This window comes from Rhinopithecus bieti, unplaced genomic scaffold, assembly GCF_001698545.2.
Source record: "Rhinopithecus bieti isolate Rb0 unplaced genomic scaffold, ASM169854v2 scaffold_66334, whole genome shotgun sequence".
Taxonomy (NCBI): Eukaryota; Metazoa; Chordata; class Mammalia; order Primates; family Cercopithecidae; genus Rhinopithecus; species Rhinopithecus bieti.
The window spans coordinates 76,937-93,674 of record NW_016825388.1 but is presented as its reverse complement, the minus strand read 5'-3'; the positions used below and the strand labels follow the sequence as shown (position 1 = coordinate 93,674).

The following is a 16,738-nucleotide window of genomic DNA, read 5'->3' as shown; positions in this document are numbered from 1 at the left end:
AATAAAAGGATTGTTTCCAACATTGTCAAACTTGTGTAAATTAAAAACAAATAAACCAACCAACCCTGGGCAGGTACAAGGCGATCAGAGAAGAAAGTGAGGATAGTGGTAGCCTTGTTAGTTTGCTAAGATTAAAATCCTCTGTAATTCTTGGAAAATATCTAGAAAGATTTTAAGGTTTCTAAGTTAATTCTCTTTTAAAAAATTACAATTCTCCCTAGAGGAGGAGAGGCACACAGAAGCCAATAGACATTCTACCCAGGGAATGGGCCCACGTGTCCAGGTAGCAGTAAGCTATTCTGCCTGTGATGGACATGAATCTTCCCAGAAACTGAGGCATTTTCCATCATTTCCAATGATACTACCCCAAGTGTCCTCCACCCCCTGAGGAGAGACATTTGAATCTTATTTAGGGAGCACCCTCAAGAAACTGCTGCTATTGCAGCACTAGAAAGCAAGAAATGGAGAAATGCATGATGATGTGGCTCCCTCAGAGTCCCCTCTGCTTCCTGGATTGCTGCCTGCCTGGGCTTCCTCCCCTGCAGCCACACGAGCCTCCTGCAGTTTCCTCCCTCCTGCGGCCACTGCACCTGCTTCCCTCTGCTGCCTGCATGCTCTTCCCAGACTCAGTATAGCACATTCCTGCACCACCTTCAAACAGCACCTCCTCAATAAGGCCTTCTCTATCTATCTCTGTAAAACTGCAGCCCTGGCCACAGCCCCAGTTCTCCCTTCTGCACTTAGCACCATCTGACACACTACATATTTTACTTATTAAGAGTTTATCATCTGTCTCTCCCCACTAGACAGGAAGTACTGAGTCTTCTGTTCCATGTTGTGACCTCAGTCCACATTGGGTGCCATATTAGTCCATTTTTGCGCTGATAGACATACCTGAGACAGAGAAGAAAAAGAGGTTTCATTGGACTTACAGTTCCACATAGCAGAGGAGGCCTCAAAATCATGGCAGGAGGTGAAAGGTACTTCTTATATGGCAGTGGCAAGAGAAAATGAGGAAGAATCAAAAGTGGAAACCCTTGATAAACCCATCAGATCTCGTGAGACTTATTCACTATCACGAGAATAGCATAGGAAAGACCAGCTCCCATGATTCAATTACCTCCTTCTGAGTACCTCCCACAACATGTGAGAATTCTGGGAGATAAAATTCAAGTTGAGATTTTGGTGGGGACACAGCCAAACCATGTCATTCCACCCTGGCACTCCAAATCTCATGTCCTCACATTTCAAAACCAATCATGCCTCCAACAGTACCCCAAAGTCTTAACTCATTTCATCATTAACCCAGAAGTCCACAGTCCAAAGTCTCATATGAGACAAAGCAAGTCCCTTCCACCTATAAGCCTGTAAAATCAAAATCAAGCAGTTACTTCCTAGATACAATGGGGGTACAGGTATTGGGTAAATACAGTCATTCCAAATGGGAGAAATTGGCCAAAAACAAGGAGGTACAGAGCCCATGCAAGTCTGAAATCCAGCAGGGCAGTCAAATTTTAAAGCTCCAAAATGATCTCCTTTGACTCCAGGTCTCACATCCAGGTTACACTGATGCAAGAGGTGGGTTCCCTTGATGTTGGGCAGTTTTGCCCCTGTGGCTTTGCAGGGTACAGCCTTTCTCCCAGTTGCTTTCATAGGCTGGTGTTGAGTGTCTGCAGCTTTTGCAGGTACACAGGGCAAGTTGTCTGTGGATCTACCATTCTGGGGTCTGGAGGACGGTGGCCCTCTTCTCACAGCTCCACTGGGCAGTGCCCTAGTAGGGACTCTGTGCGGGGGCTCCAACCCCACGTTTCCCTTCTACACCACCCTAGCAGAGGTTCTCCATGAGGGTCCAGCCCCTCCAGTAAATTCTTGCCTGGGCATCCAGGTGTTTCCATACATCTTCTGAAATCTAAGTGAAGGTTCTCAAACCTCAGTGCTTGACATCTTTGCACCCAGAGGCTCGACACCACATGGAAGCTGCCAAGGCTTGGGATTCCACCCTCTGAAGCCACAGCCCAAGCATTGACTCTTTTCAGCCACAGCTAGGACACAGGGCACAAAGTCCCTAGGCTGCACACAGCACAGGGACCCCGGACCTGGCCCACAAAACCACTTTTTATTCCTGGGCCTCCGGGGCTGTGATGGGAGGGCTACCATGAAAGTCTCTGACATGGCCTGGAGACATTTTCTCCATGGTCTTGGGGATTAACATTAACTGCTCCTTGCTACCTATGCAAATTTCTACAGCCAGTTTGAATTTCTCCCCAGAAAATGCGTTTTTCTTTTCTGTCTCATAGTCAGACTATAAATTTTCCAAACTTTTATGCTCTGCTTCCCTTATAAAACTGAATGCCTTTAACAGTACCCAAGTCACCTCTTACAAGCTTTGCTGCTTAGAAATTTCTTTGCCAGATACCCTAAATTCTCTCTCTGAAGTTTAAAGTTCCACAAATCTCTAGGGCAGGGGCATAATGTCCCCAGTCTGTTTGCTAAAACATAACAAGAGTCACCTTTGCTCCAGTTCCCAAGAAGTTCCTCATCTCCATCCTAAATCACCTCAGCCTGGATTTTATTGTTCATATTGCTATCAGTATTTTAGGCAAAGCCATTCAACAAGTGTCTAGGAAGTTCAAAACTTTCCCACATTTTCTTGCCTTCTTCTGAGCCCTCCAATCTGTTCCAATCTCTGCCTGTTACCCAGTTTCAAAGTTACTTCCACAGTTTCAGGTATCTTTTCAGCAACGCCCCATTCTACAGTTACCAATTTAGTGTATTAGTCCATTTTCACATTGCTGATAAAGACATACCCAAGACTGAGCAATTTACAAAAAAAGGTGTAATTGGACTTACAGTTCCATGTAGCTGGGGAAGCCTCATAATCATGGTGGAAGGCAAGGAGGAGCAAGTCACATCTTACATGGATGGCAGCAGGAAAAGAGAGAGAGAGTTTGTGCAGGGAAACTCCTGTTTTTAAAACCATCAGATCTCATGAGACTCAATCACTATCATGAGAACAGTGCAGGAAAGACCCACCCCCATAATTCATTCACTTCCCACCAGTTCCTCCCCCGATATTACAATGCAAAATGAGATTTGGATGGGGATAAAGCCAAGCCATAACAGGTGCCTAATAAATGCTCACTGCAAGAACAAATGAGTGAGTGAATGCTGGTAAATAAATGCTGAAGTGGCCTGGGGTTAGTGGCTGTGGCTGAGTGTCTGGGTATAGGGCTCTGGGGCCCACTGACAATCATCTTCATTTACACTGTGATCAGAGAGCTGGTCAGCTTGAACTTGAGCACAGTGGAAGGGGCTGGGCTGGGAGAACATCATAGGACATGCTCTCCCAGAGAGTGGCCTAAATGACTTCAGACTGCTCCACGTGTCTCCCAGTGAGAGGATATGGCAAAGGAGGGTTGCTCCCTCCGTAATATTGTTACTCCTTTGGTGCTCTTCTCAAAAAAGGACATTCCACAAGAAGAAAAGGGCTGGCAAAGTTCCTATTGGGGGATGAGGAAGCCATGCCACACTTTTACAAATGCAACCTAATGACAAGCTCAAAGTCAAAACACTGTAAAGTACAATCTCTGCTTGCATAAATTTATTCTCTTGACTGGGAGACAAGACTAATAGGCAAGAAACAAATATGGCAGCATTTTTCTAACAAAGGTTCCCTGAGAACAGAGAAGCAGATGCTGGCAATTGCACACAGAGCTGCCCTGTGCAGCTGTGGATAGGGACAGGTATGTGGGCAGGGAACTGCCAGTGTCTGCTACAGCCATCTTACCTGTCAGGTAGTCAGGTAAGCGAGAAGCTTACAGAAATAACTGATAAGTTATTTCTGAAGCCTGGGTAGTATTGGAGTTGAAATGCAGAATTTCTCTGCAGTCTTATATTTTAATTTTTAAGTCAAATTTTGCATTTGTAATCTGCATTATAAAATTTTAAAAAATTACTTATCAGTGAATTCAACTTAGAATTTTTTCCCCACCATTTCAAGACAAACTGATATTCCACGGCAAGATGACCCAGGCCAGTCCTGTAGCTCTGGGTCCCCCTTGCTACTGTGAACCCCAGGGCTGTAACTCTAGTTGGTAAATGTGGAATTTTGATATCACAAAAAATATCATCTTGTGTCAAAATGCATCACACAGACAATATCTACAAAGACTGCTTAGGAAGGGCCACAATGTTTGGAAAGACTACATGGAGCCAGATGTAAAAAGCATGATTCAAACTGGTGCCAAACATCTAAGCTGGCTAAGCTGTAGGACACACTTTTTGCTTTATTTATAATTTTTTTTTTTTTTGATTAGGAAACTGAGACTTAAGAATTTTCTCTAAAAAAATAAAAACTGGAAAACAAGTAATTTTAGAAACAAATATATATTTTTGATAGAAACTGTAAGTAAATATTCAGTACTGCCAGAAATATACTATCTTCAACTCTCGGCTTTTATCCAAAAGATACAGAATCATTTTTTGGAAAAGATACAAGATGTACAGACAAATCACATTCATACCTTACAAATGTTAAATAGGGAACAATTTAAATTCATAATGAACAATGAATATTTTCATATTTTCCAGAAGTTTGAAATTTCAAAAGTTAGCAAAATTATTCATTTCCATAATTTTTATGAGTAAAATTAGAAAGAGCTGATCATGTACCTTAATATTGTCACTTTATATATTACTCAAAAGTACAAATAACCCTTAAAGTAGAATCCCAGGCTTATCATATTATAAAAATACTAAGATATTTATCAAACATAACTAATATAAATGAAATTACATTTTTAAAAATGTTTCACAAACACCAGTCCATCTTTCTCTTTGGTTCAGAAAATAAAAGAGGTAGGTTCAAATAAAGAAAATGCTTATTACATCATTAGATTTTCATTAAAATGCTGGCAATTTAGAACAAATTATTAGAAGTCAAATGAGTTTAAGAACTAAATTAAAAACTGATAATAACTTCAACTAGTAAATATTTTTCTATGTTCTAATCACATAAATAAGAAAAGATAGTTGACTACAAAAATGGTTTTAGTAAAATAAAAAAAAATGCTCTCATTATTATAATTCAAGTCTCCTATATCATAACATGTTCCTAAAACTTGGGGCAAGAGAAAATATGAATGCATATGTTTACAAATTGGGCCTTTCATTTAAATACAGGTATCTAATGTATAAGAGTAACACATACTACTATTAATATGTATCTCTCACCTTTGTGTTGCCCAAATTGAGAACAGCAAGTTCAACGATATTCAACAGTGAGGGAGAAATAAGCACGTCATTTGCTCACGATCAACCCACTTCATGCAATTAAAAAAGAAATTTCAGGTTACTAAGAATGGTCCCAAGAAGTCTTCCTGACTAAAATGGAATCTGATTCAAAATGTAGGAAACAAAGGACAAAGGAAAACAAAGATGCTCTTCAGAAGCTGATACAAGTCAAAGGATTTCATTTCTTGCTGCTTTTCAAAGCAATGGCAGAATAAACAGAATCTTTCAAATAAGTTGTCTTGTGTTGATAATTTAACAGTAATACACTGAAAATTAGTGTATAACTCCAGGAACCAAATAATGGTACATGTAAAATGGAAAAGTGCCCACTGAACTAAATATAATTTCATCACTTCTCTTTAGAAATTCTACCACTGTGTTCACTCCTATTCACCTGAGAGAAAAATAAGGACATAAACCCTACACTTCTTTGGATGCTTTTGCTGTAAGGCATATTTTAAATGTAATGATTTTCTATTAATGGTTCTTCTACAAGAAAATTTAAAGAAATCTATAAAGACATTCAAAATATATAAAACAAGACATTTAAGTATAAAGGAACTGGCATAAACATGAACCACCCAAAATAAAGATTAATGATTTATAACTCTACCACACAAAACAAATTTTGTTCAAGCAAGTACATTTTCAGATTTCGGATTCAGGGCAGAGATTTGCAGGATTATTAAGAAAAGACAAAGTATAATTGTGTGGCCTTTTCAAAACACATTGAAACTATGATTTTTAACATTTCTGTGTACATATAATTGAGCCCGAAAGTTTGAAGTGACCACTGTTATCGTCTTCCCTATTGTGAAAAAAATGCAGCTGCTTTTGCCATAGACTTGTTTCAATTCGAGGAGAAAAAGTCACTCCAGGGATTGCTGAAAGTTCCAATTATCACCCTAAAGCAAAAAATGCAACATCATTTCTGGGTTACTCCTAAAGTTTGCTTCATATTTTCATAAACCACATAACTGATGCCTACAGCAGGGAGCACCTTCATGAAGTTTGGGGTGATGCCTCTGTAAAGTCCTGGTATTCCTTCTTTGGAAATGATGCGTCGAAAGAGGCCAACCATGTTCAGCTGTGGGGAGCCTTCTAACATAGCTAAAAAAAAATAAAAGAAGAGAGTAGTTTAATATTCAAGCATGTTTCATTATTATTACAACAAACAATTATGATTCAGAATGATATTCTAGAATACGGTAAAAGGATAACATTTATTCCAAGGAGCCCAAGACGATATCCCTTTTATGATCCTCTTTGTGTAGCACCTAACAGTGTGTGTCCTAACTATAAAAATGATGGTAATAATAGCTATTTATTAATTACTATGTTGTAAATACTGGGTTAATTACCTTCCATACCAATCCTGCAAGATAAATATTATACGAATTTTATAAGTGAGCAACTGGAGGCTTAGAAAGATGGAGAAATTTGTCCTAAAAATCCTAAGTAGAAAATGTTAGGGCTGAGATCCAATGGTCTGACTCCAAAGCTGGTATACTTTCCACCACCCCACACTGCTGCTGTCTCCTTCTTACCAGACAAGCGCTGAAGAGAGAATAGTTAAATCTCAGGATGTTAAGGGGAGTATGGAAGAAGCTCTGGGAAGCTTGGGGAAAGCACAAGGACCTGGGCCTTGGAAATGACCTCAACAAGCAACAAGAGAAAGCGAAATCCAGTGTTGCTGGCACAACCCAGACAACGGGAGGAGCACCATGTGCTATGGAGATGCAGCTGATTGTCGTATGTGGTTATTACACAGATGGTGAATAAAGTGGGGCCAGATTACTAAAGGCTTTGAAATTCCCACTAAGAACTTTGGAACTGATACTGAAAGGTTGCAAAGATGTCTAAACAGATGTAAAATGATCAGACTTTGAGGTCAGAAATGACAATCTATCAGCCACAGACAATCTATCAGCCATATCAGCCATGCAAAGGTCTGGATTGGAGCTGGCAGACAGGAGGGTTGGAATCAGACTGCATGTGTCTGATTTCCAATCCCACTATTTACCACAGGTATATTCTTGTGGGAGTTACTTAATTTCTCTCTGCCCCAGCTGCTCATCTGAAAAATGGGGATAATATTAGCATTCCCATCCCCAAGATGGTTATGATGGTGAAATGAGAGAATACACAAGAAAAGCGTAGTTCACTACTTTGTGTTTTTCTCTACAGCCATGACTGTCTCTCAGCTCCTCCAATACGCCATGTTGGTGCCTGCCTCAGTGTCTTCACACATGCTTTCCCTCAGCTGGAATGTTTTCTGCTCCCACTCCACTGGCCTATGCCCACTCATCTTTCTAGTCTCAGCTTCAGTGACAGCATTCTGCAGCTCCCAAGTTACGTTATAGCTCCTTGCTCTGTGCTCCCCTAACAAGAGGGGAGTTGGTTTAACCAGGTTGTTTACTTGCTGGACATACGTCTTCTCTACTCTACACTGGCGGGGCCACATCTGCTTGTTGACTGCTCTACCCCTAGCATCTGGCAGTGTCTAGAATGGGACAATGGCTCAGGGAGTATTTGCCAATTAATGACTGACTGCTTGGCTGGGGTTGCTGTGGCTGGCACTTGGAAGGGAGGTTGGGAATGGAGCTGTAGATGCCCAAGGTGTACTACTTAAGAAAACAATGGATAAGACTGACCAGGGAAAACATCAAAGAGAAAAGAAAGGCATTTGAATGCATACTTTAATACAGTTGGGATAGCAATAAAAGCGAGCAAATGGTAACAGTTATCAATGGGCTGGCAGAACAACCAGGACGGTACAGTGTAATCAAAGCCAGCCATGGAGACAGTGTGACAGTGAGGAGGAATCACAGATCAAAACTTGTAGGGTCCACACAACACTAAAAACTGACTTCAGCCACCGTTTACCAAGAATTTAACAAATCCAAGATGCTTTATTTATATTGTTGGTAATTCTTACAACACTGCACAATTTTCATTCCCATTAAAAACCCCAAGAAGTCTGAGGCAAGGATATGAACCCAAATCCATCAGATACCAAAGCTTATAATCTTAAAATGTGCATGTAACACAGTCAAAAAAATCTTACTCTGTTTATGTATAAGGCATATGTATGCACACAGTACATATGCAATGCTTCAGTCACATAAAAATTTCATGACGAGGGAGCATTCAGAAAAAGAATTTCTGAACAGATTCCTTAAGGAGGCAATAATGAAAAAAGGTTGAGAAATACCATCTTAAAACTACACTCTGCATCTTGGTAGAACTTGGAGTTCGAAAAGCATATTACTGGTGCAGCACTTTTATCGGTGTGGTTCTGTAATCAAAAATTCACCTTGAGCCTGCATGCGAGTTCTCACCAAAGCCAATGGGTAGCTGGCCAGCTGACCACAGGTGCTGGATAAGGCACCACATCCCAGCAACACCATGACTCCAGGGTTTACAGAGTCTTTTGCAAAATTATCCAGCCAATAGGACTTCAAGAGCTGCCAGAGAAATAAAGAAGAAAAATAATTAACGAACTCTACAACTTCACTCAATGAAAACATTTTCACAGCTATTCTCAGCCTCATGACAAGCCCCATTTCTGCAGGACGGGGCCACGCGTTTGTAGAAGCTGCAGGCACTGTAGGAGGCAGTGGCTCTGTGGAGAGGTGGGAGGCCACCAGGGATGCAGAACACATGAGCTTTGCACTGGTTACTCACATTCTTCTAAACAAACGTGAACTGCATACCAAACGCTGCAGGATCTAAAGAACACCTCTTATGGTGAGTATTAATAAAATAATATAATTCTACTAATTGTATCTCATTTTACACTTTACATATATTTCATTTGGGCCTTACAAAAACTCTGACATAAATCTATTATTCTGATCTTATTCTGATTTATTCTGAAATGAGGAAAATTCATCTCAGCGGAGTTTCTGTTTGTTTGTTTTTCTGAGATGGAGTCTCACTCTTGTCACCCAGCCTGTAGTGCAGTGGCCCAATCTCAGCTCACTGCAACCTCTGCCTCCCAGGTTCAAGCGACTCTTCTGCCTCAGCCTCCTGAGTAGCTTGGATTACAGGCGTCCACCACCACACCCAGCTAGTTTTGGTACTATTAGTAGAGACGGGGTTTCACCATGTTGGCCAGGCTGATCTCAAACTCCTGACCTCAGGTGATCCGCCCACCTCGGCCTCCCAAAGTGCTGAGGCTACAGGCGTGAGCCACCACACCAGGCCCAGAGTTTTTAAAGAAGGACTCAGAACCAGGCGTGCTGATCAAAAGGCCATACCTTATCCCCTATTACTCTAGATCTCTGTATTTCATTAGAAGGCAATAATTAGGAGAAACTGCATAAAATATATATGATAATCAACTTTTTAAACATAAGCTATTTTAAATATAAAATACATGTTAATTGTTATATAACTAGTTTGATTTTTTTAATCCTGTAAGACTAAAATTTTAAATCCTACAGGATTAAAAAATTATCTCAATGGATTAAAAAATCCATTGAGTGCATTTCTCAATGGAAATCTTGCAGGTTAGAAGGAAATGGAATGTTATATTCTATGTTTTGAAACTTAAAAAAACTGCCAGACAAAAATATTGTATGGGCAAAACTGTCCTTCAAAAAAGGAGAAACTAAGACTGTCCCTGACAAACAAAAGCTGATATACTTATCACAACTAGACTGGCCCTAAAAGAAAGGCTAAAAGGAGAAACAAAAGGATGATAAATAACAAGACAAACCCATATGAAAACATGAAACTCTATGGTAAAGGTCAATATTTAGAATATCATAAAATCCTATAGTGTTGTAATGAAGGTATATACATAACTTTAAAATATATTTCAAAAACAAAACTTAAACAGAATTTAAAGAAGAAAAGCATAAAAAGTAACTATAAATCTATGTTAAGGATGTACAATATCAAAAGACAAAGTTGGTGGGGAGGAGGTGAACGATGTAAAGAAACAGAGTTTTCTATACCACTGAAGTTAGGTTGTAAACAGTCTAAAATAAGTTGCTATAACTTTAGCATGTTTTATGTAGCTGCAATGGTAACCACAAAAATAGCATCTATAGAATGCACACAAAGGGAAATGAGAAGGGAATCAAAACATATCACTACAAAAAAAAAAAAAAAATCAACAAAACACAAAAGAAGCCAGGAAGAGAGGAAAGGAAAGGCAAAAAAGCTACAGGACAAAGACAAAAGGCAGCTAGCCAAATGACAACAGTAAATCCTTCCCTATCACTAACTGCTTTAAATGTAAATGGATTAAATCCCCCAATTAAAAGATACAAATTGCTGAGTGAATAACACATAGAGAATCAATTATACCTTATCTATGAGACTCACTTTAGATCTAAGGACACACATAAGCTGAAAGTGAAAGGATGGAAAAAGATATTCCATAAAAACGGGAACCCAAAGAGAGCAGGGTGGCCATAATTACATCTGACAAAATAGACTTTAAGACAAACTGTCACAAGAGACAAAGATGGACATTACATCATGATAAATGGGTCACGTTACCAGGAAGAAATAATAATTATAACTATATATGGACCGAATATTAAATTCTTACATATATGAAGCAAACATTTATAGAACTGAAGGGAGGAATAAACAGCAACACACTAATAGTAGGAGACTTCACAACCCCACTTAATGGTATTGGGGAGGACGTGGACAGATTGGAATCTTGGTGTACATTGATAGAAATGTTAAAAAACAAAAAGGTCTAGTCACTGTGGAAAATGACATGGAGGTTCCTCAAAAACTTAAAAATAGAATTACCATCTGACCCAGAAATTCCACTTCTGAGTATATATCAAAAGAACTGAAAACAGTATCTTGAAGAAATATTTGCACAACCATGTTCACTGCAGCACTATTCACAATAGCCAAGATGTAGAAACAACCCAAATGTCCATCAACAAGTAAATAAAGAAAATGTGATATATATACCCAATGAAATATTTTCAACCTCAAAACAAAAAAAATCCTGTCATATGCTATTGCTATCACATGGATGAATCTTGAGGAAATTATGTTACGTGAAATAAGCCAGTCACAGAAACAGAAATACCACATGATTTCACTTATACAAGGTATTTAATGTAGTCAAACTCATAAAACGAGAAAGTAGGTTACACAGCGCTGGGGTGAAGGGGAAATTGGGAGCTGTTGTTTAATGACTATAGAGTTTAAGTTTTGCTAGGTGAAAAAATTCTACAGATCTGTTGCACAACAAACCACAAACAGCTAATACTTACTGTACCATATATCTAAAAATGGTTAAAATTGTAAACTTTATGTGTTTTAATCATAATTTTTTTAAAACTCAGCACAAAAGTAAAGTCCTAAACCATGATACCACTTCACATCTAAGAGGATGGCTATAATAAAAATAAGTTTTTTTAAAATGGAAATTAAGTGTTAGTAAGGACGTGGAAAAACTGGAACCAAGATATATACCCAAAGGAATTGAAGGCATAGATTCGAACAGATACGCAGATGCCAATGTTCACTGCAGCATTATTCACAATATTGAAAAAGTAGAAACAATCCAAATGTTCTTCAACAGATGAAGGACTAAACAAAATGTGGTATATACACATAACAGAATATTACTCAGAACGGTGTGAACCCGGGAGGCGGAGCTTGCAGTGAGCCGAGATCACGCCATTGCACTCCAGCCCGGGCAACAGAGCGAGACTCCGTCTCAAAAAAAAAAAAAAAAAAATATGTAAGAGGCCAAAAACGATTTGCTTGTATACTTCAAATAAGTGAAATGTAAGGAATATGAAGTAAATCTCAATAAAGCTCTTAAAAAAAAAAAGTCCAGTCTTCTTTTCATTACACATTATATTCTTCCTCTATGCTGTAGCTTAGGTCCCATCCTAACATGCACCCTGGCTCATGTCTACCGCAGCACAGCTAACCACACTGGGTTTTAGTTGTTTGTTTTTCTCCCCCACCAGACCTTCAGTTTCTTCAAGGCACACACTGAGTCCTTTGAATCCCCAGATCCAGTGTCTAACCCAGAGGTTTGTATAGTGTGTGCTCAATAAATGTTTGTGAGATTCATAAATTATTAAATGATTTAGATTACAGGGTTGATCCAAGATTTGTATTCTTCAGTACAAGAAATGAAACTGTATTTACTCATGTTAGTCACATTAATCACTTAGCTTAATGTTAGATTTTTGCAAATCCAAAACAAAGGAATTTATTTGCTTTTTTTGTCTTCCCTGAAAACAATCTCTACAACCACCTTTTAAGGCAAACAACTATACCTAACTTTGAGTCTACTCTTCATTAATAAAAGCAATTCCCCAAGAAAATCTAATACAAAAGTGGCCCTATGTACATTCACACTCAAGTTACTTGAAAGTTCAAATAACATATACTTGAATTTACTTCTGGTCACAAACTCTTTTATGGTATATGTCTACTTCACATAAAGTTCAATTCTAACAAGAGCTATTTAACTGCATTTTCAGATTCAAAAGATTTCTATAAACTCACCTCATACACAGCAAGATCTATGCCTGCATAAGGTATGATACCTAATAAATTGGGAACATAACCTTTGTAAAAAGCTCCCAAGCCTTCATGTTTCAAAATCTTCTTGGCACAATCATATATTCCAGAGTATTGCCCAGTTTTGCCTACAGCCAGCCTGGTTTTCATAACCTGGATATAAAAAAAAATAACAGAATATTATTGTTCCTATTAACTCTATCATCACGGAATTCAAATGAAGTAATTTTACACGGATCAAATACCTAGCACATATTGTCACTCAAAAGACTGTACAGTTTGTTGATACATTCTCCTTCATGTATTACCTCTATTGAGGGGCTAAGACCACAGCCAGAGAGACCCGTTTACTGCAAGGAGGATCTGGTGAAGGAAGTGACCAAGGAAATGGAGGCAAGATAATGTGTTGATGCCTTAACAAAACTGACCAGTGACCACCTGCGTCTGGAAGGTGAGGGAAATGGCAGTATAAAGGATAACCCCAGTGTTTCTAGCTTGGAACACAGGATGGGGCAGTGGGGAGTTGGGAAGGTGATACTATTAATTGATATGGAGGATATAAGGGGAAAAATAGGTATTAAGATTTTTTTTGAGAGGTGTGTGGAGTAATATAAACAATCATATTAAGGTGCTTGAAAAAAAGCTATATTAGCATGCATACCACATATCTGTGAAAATTGTATTTATCTTGCTTAAGTCTTATCAGTTACTAAAAAACCCCCTGCTATATCAATAAATTCCACATCTACAATATTATTTCTTGCTATAAAGCAGTAGTTGGAAAACTTTTCCTGTAAAGACTAAATAGTAAAATATGTGTCATTGCAAGCCGAAAATATTAGGTCTCAGTTGTATATTCTTTTCTTTTGTTTTACCTGCTTTCTAAAATTATACTTTAAGTTCTGGGATACATGTGCAGAACGTGCAGGTTTGTTACATAGGTATACATGTGCCATGGTGGTTTGCTGCACCCATCAACCCATCATCTACATTAGGTATTTCTCCTAATACTATCCCTTCCCTAGGCCCCCACTCCCAACAGGCCCCAGTGAGTGATGTTCCCTTCCCTGTGTCCAGGTGTTCTCATTGTTCAACTCCCAGTTACAAGTGAGTACATGTGGTGTTTGGATTTCTGTTCCTGTGTTAGTTTGCTGAGAATGATGGCTTCCAGCCTCATCCATGTCCCTACAAAGGCCATGAACTCATCCTTTTTTTACAGCTGCATAGTATTCCATGGTGTATATGTGCCACATTTTCTTTATCTAGCGTATCACTGATGGGCATTTGGGTTGGTTCCAAGTCTTTGCTATCGTGAATAGTGCTGCAATAAACATACGTGTGCACATGTCTTTACAGTAGAATAATTTATGATCCTTTGAATATATAACCAGTAATGGGATTGCTGGGTCAAATGGTATTTCTGGTTCTAGATCCTTGAGGAATCACCAGACTGTCTTCCACAATGGTTGAACTAATTTATACTCCCACCAACAGTGTAAAAGCATTCCTATTTCTCCCCATCTTTGCCAGCATCTGTTGTTTCCTGACTTTTTAACTAACTGGTGTGAGATGGTATGTCATTGTGGTTTTGATTTGCATTTATCTAACAACCAGGGATGATGAGCCTTTTCTCATATGTTTGTTGGCTGCATAGAGGTCTTCTTATGAGAAGTGTCTGTTCATATCCTTCACCCACTTTCTGATGGGGGTGTTTTTTTCTTGTAAATTTGTTTAAGTTCCTTATAGATTCTGGATATTAGCCCTCTGTCAGATGGATAGATTGCAAAATTTTTCTTCCATTCTGTAGGTTGCTGGTTCACTCTGATGATAGTTTCTTTTGCTGTGCACAAGATCTTTAGTTTAATTAGATCCTATTGGTCAACTTTGGCTTTTGTTGCCATTGCTTTTTGTGATTTAGTCAAAAGTCTTTATCCATGCCTATGTCCTGAATGGTATGCCTAGGTTTTCTTCTAGGNTTTGGCTTTTGTTGCCATTGCTTTTTGTGATTTAGTCAAAAAGTCTTTATCCATGCCTATGTCCTGAATGGTATTGCCTAGGTTTTCTTCTAGGGTTTTTATAGTTTTAGGTCTTATGTTTAAGACTTTAATCCATCTTGAGTTAATTTTTGTATAAGGTATAAGGAAGGGGTCCAGTTTCAGTTTTCTGCATATAGCTAGCCAGTTTTCCCAACACCATTTATTAAATAAGGAATCCTTTCCCTATTGTTTTTGTCAAAGATCAGATGGTTGTAGATGTGTGACATTATTTCTGAGGCCTCTGTTCTGTTCCATTGGTCTATATATCTGTTTTGGTCCCAGTACCATGTTGTTTTGGTTACTGTAGCCTTGTAGTATGCCTGAAGTCAGGTAGTGTGATGCCTCCAGCTTCGTTCTTTCTGCTTATGATTGCCTTGGCTATATGGGCTCTTTTTTGGTTTCATATAAAAGTTAAAGTAGTTTTTTCTAATTCTGTGAAGAAAGTCAATGTTAGCTTGATGGGGATATCATTGAATCTATAAACAACTTTGGGCAGTATGGCCATTTTCATGATATTGATTCTTCCTATCCATGAGCATGGAATGTTTTCCATTTGTTTGTGTCCTCTCTTATTTCCTTGAGCAGTGGTTTGTAGCTCTCCTTGAACAGGTGCTTCACATCCCTTGTAAGTTGTATTACGAGGTATTTTATTCTCTTTGTAGCAATTGTGAATGGTAGTTCACTCGTGATTTGGCTGTTTGTCTATCATTGGTGTATAGGAATGCTTGTTATTTTTGCACATTGATTCTGTACCCTGAGACTTTGCTTGAAGTTGCTTATCGGCTTAAGGAGATTTGGGGCTGAGATGAGGAAGTTTTCTAAATATACAATTATGTCATCTGCAAAGAGAGACAATTTGACTTTCTCTCTTCCTATTTCTTTCTCCTGCCTGATTGCCCTGGCCAGAACTTCCAATACTATGTTGAATAGGAGTAGTGAGAGAGGGCATCCTTGCCTTGTGCCGGTTTTCAAAGGGAATGCTTCCAGCTTTTGCCCATTCAGTATGATATTGGCTGTGGGTTTGTCATAAATAGCTCTCATTATTTTGTTATACATTCCATCAACACCTAGTTTATTGAGAGTTTTAGCATGAAGGGGTGTTGAATTTTATTGAAGGCCCTTCTGCATCTATTGAGATAATCAATGTCACTGGTTCTGTTTATTATGAATTCTGTTATATTGATTTGCATGTTGAACCATCCTTGCATCCCAGGGATGAAGCTGACTTGATAGTGGTGAATAAGCTTTTGATGTGTTGCTGAATTCAGTTTGCTGGTATTTTATTGAGGATTTTCACATTGATGTTCATCAGGGATATTGGCCTGAAAATTTCTTTTTTGGTCCTGTCTCTGCCAGGTTTTGGTATCAGAATGATGCTGCCCTCATAAAATGAGTTAGAGAGGAGTCCCTCTTTTCTATTGTTTGGAATAATTTCAGAAGGAATGGTATCAGCTCTTCTTTGTACCTCTGGTAGAATTCGGCTGTGAATGTGTCTGGTCCTGGGCTCTTTTGGTTGGTAGGCTATTAATTACTGCCTCAATTTCAGAACATGTTATTGGTCTATGCAGGGATTCTGCTTCTTTCTGGTTTAGTCTTGGGAGGGTGTATGTGTCCAGGAATTTATCCATTTCTTCTAGATTTTCTAGTTTATTTGCATAGAGGTGTTTATAGTATCCTCTGACGTTAGTTTGTATTTCCATGGGATCAGTGGTGATGTCCCCTTTATCATTTTATTGTGTCCATTTGATTCTCCTCTCTTTTCTTCTTTATTATTTTGGCTAGTGGTCTATTTTGTTAATCTTTTCATAAAACCAGCTCCTGGATTGATTGATTTTTTGAAGGGTTTTCATGTCTCTATCTCCTTCAGTTCTGCTCTCATCTTA

At 38.7% G+C, this 16,738-nt stretch overlaps 1 protein-coding gene across 3 annotated transcripts in view; it reads right to left on the bottom strand.

Moving 5' to 3' along the window:
• Window positions 1–4,367: 4,367 nt before the first annotated feature.
• Window positions 4,368–16,738, bottom strand: part of SLC25A24 (solute carrier family 25 member 24) — a 56,919-nt gene continuing 44,548 nt past the window's right edge. For all 3 annotated transcript variants that reach the window (XM_017862994.1, XM_017862993.1, XM_017862995.1), the window contains exons 8-10: window positions 12,805–12,972; window positions 8,609–8,759; window positions 4,368–6,402 (exon numbers count right to left, since the gene is read on the bottom strand). In XM_017862994.1, the coding sequence (XP_017718483.1) occupies window positions 6,218–6,402; window positions 8,609–8,759; window positions 12,805–12,972 (504 nt within the window). In that variant the 3' untranslated portion in view covers window positions 4,368–6,217. The remainder of the gene's footprint in view (window positions 6,403–8,608; window positions 8,760–12,804; window positions 12,973–16,738) is intronic.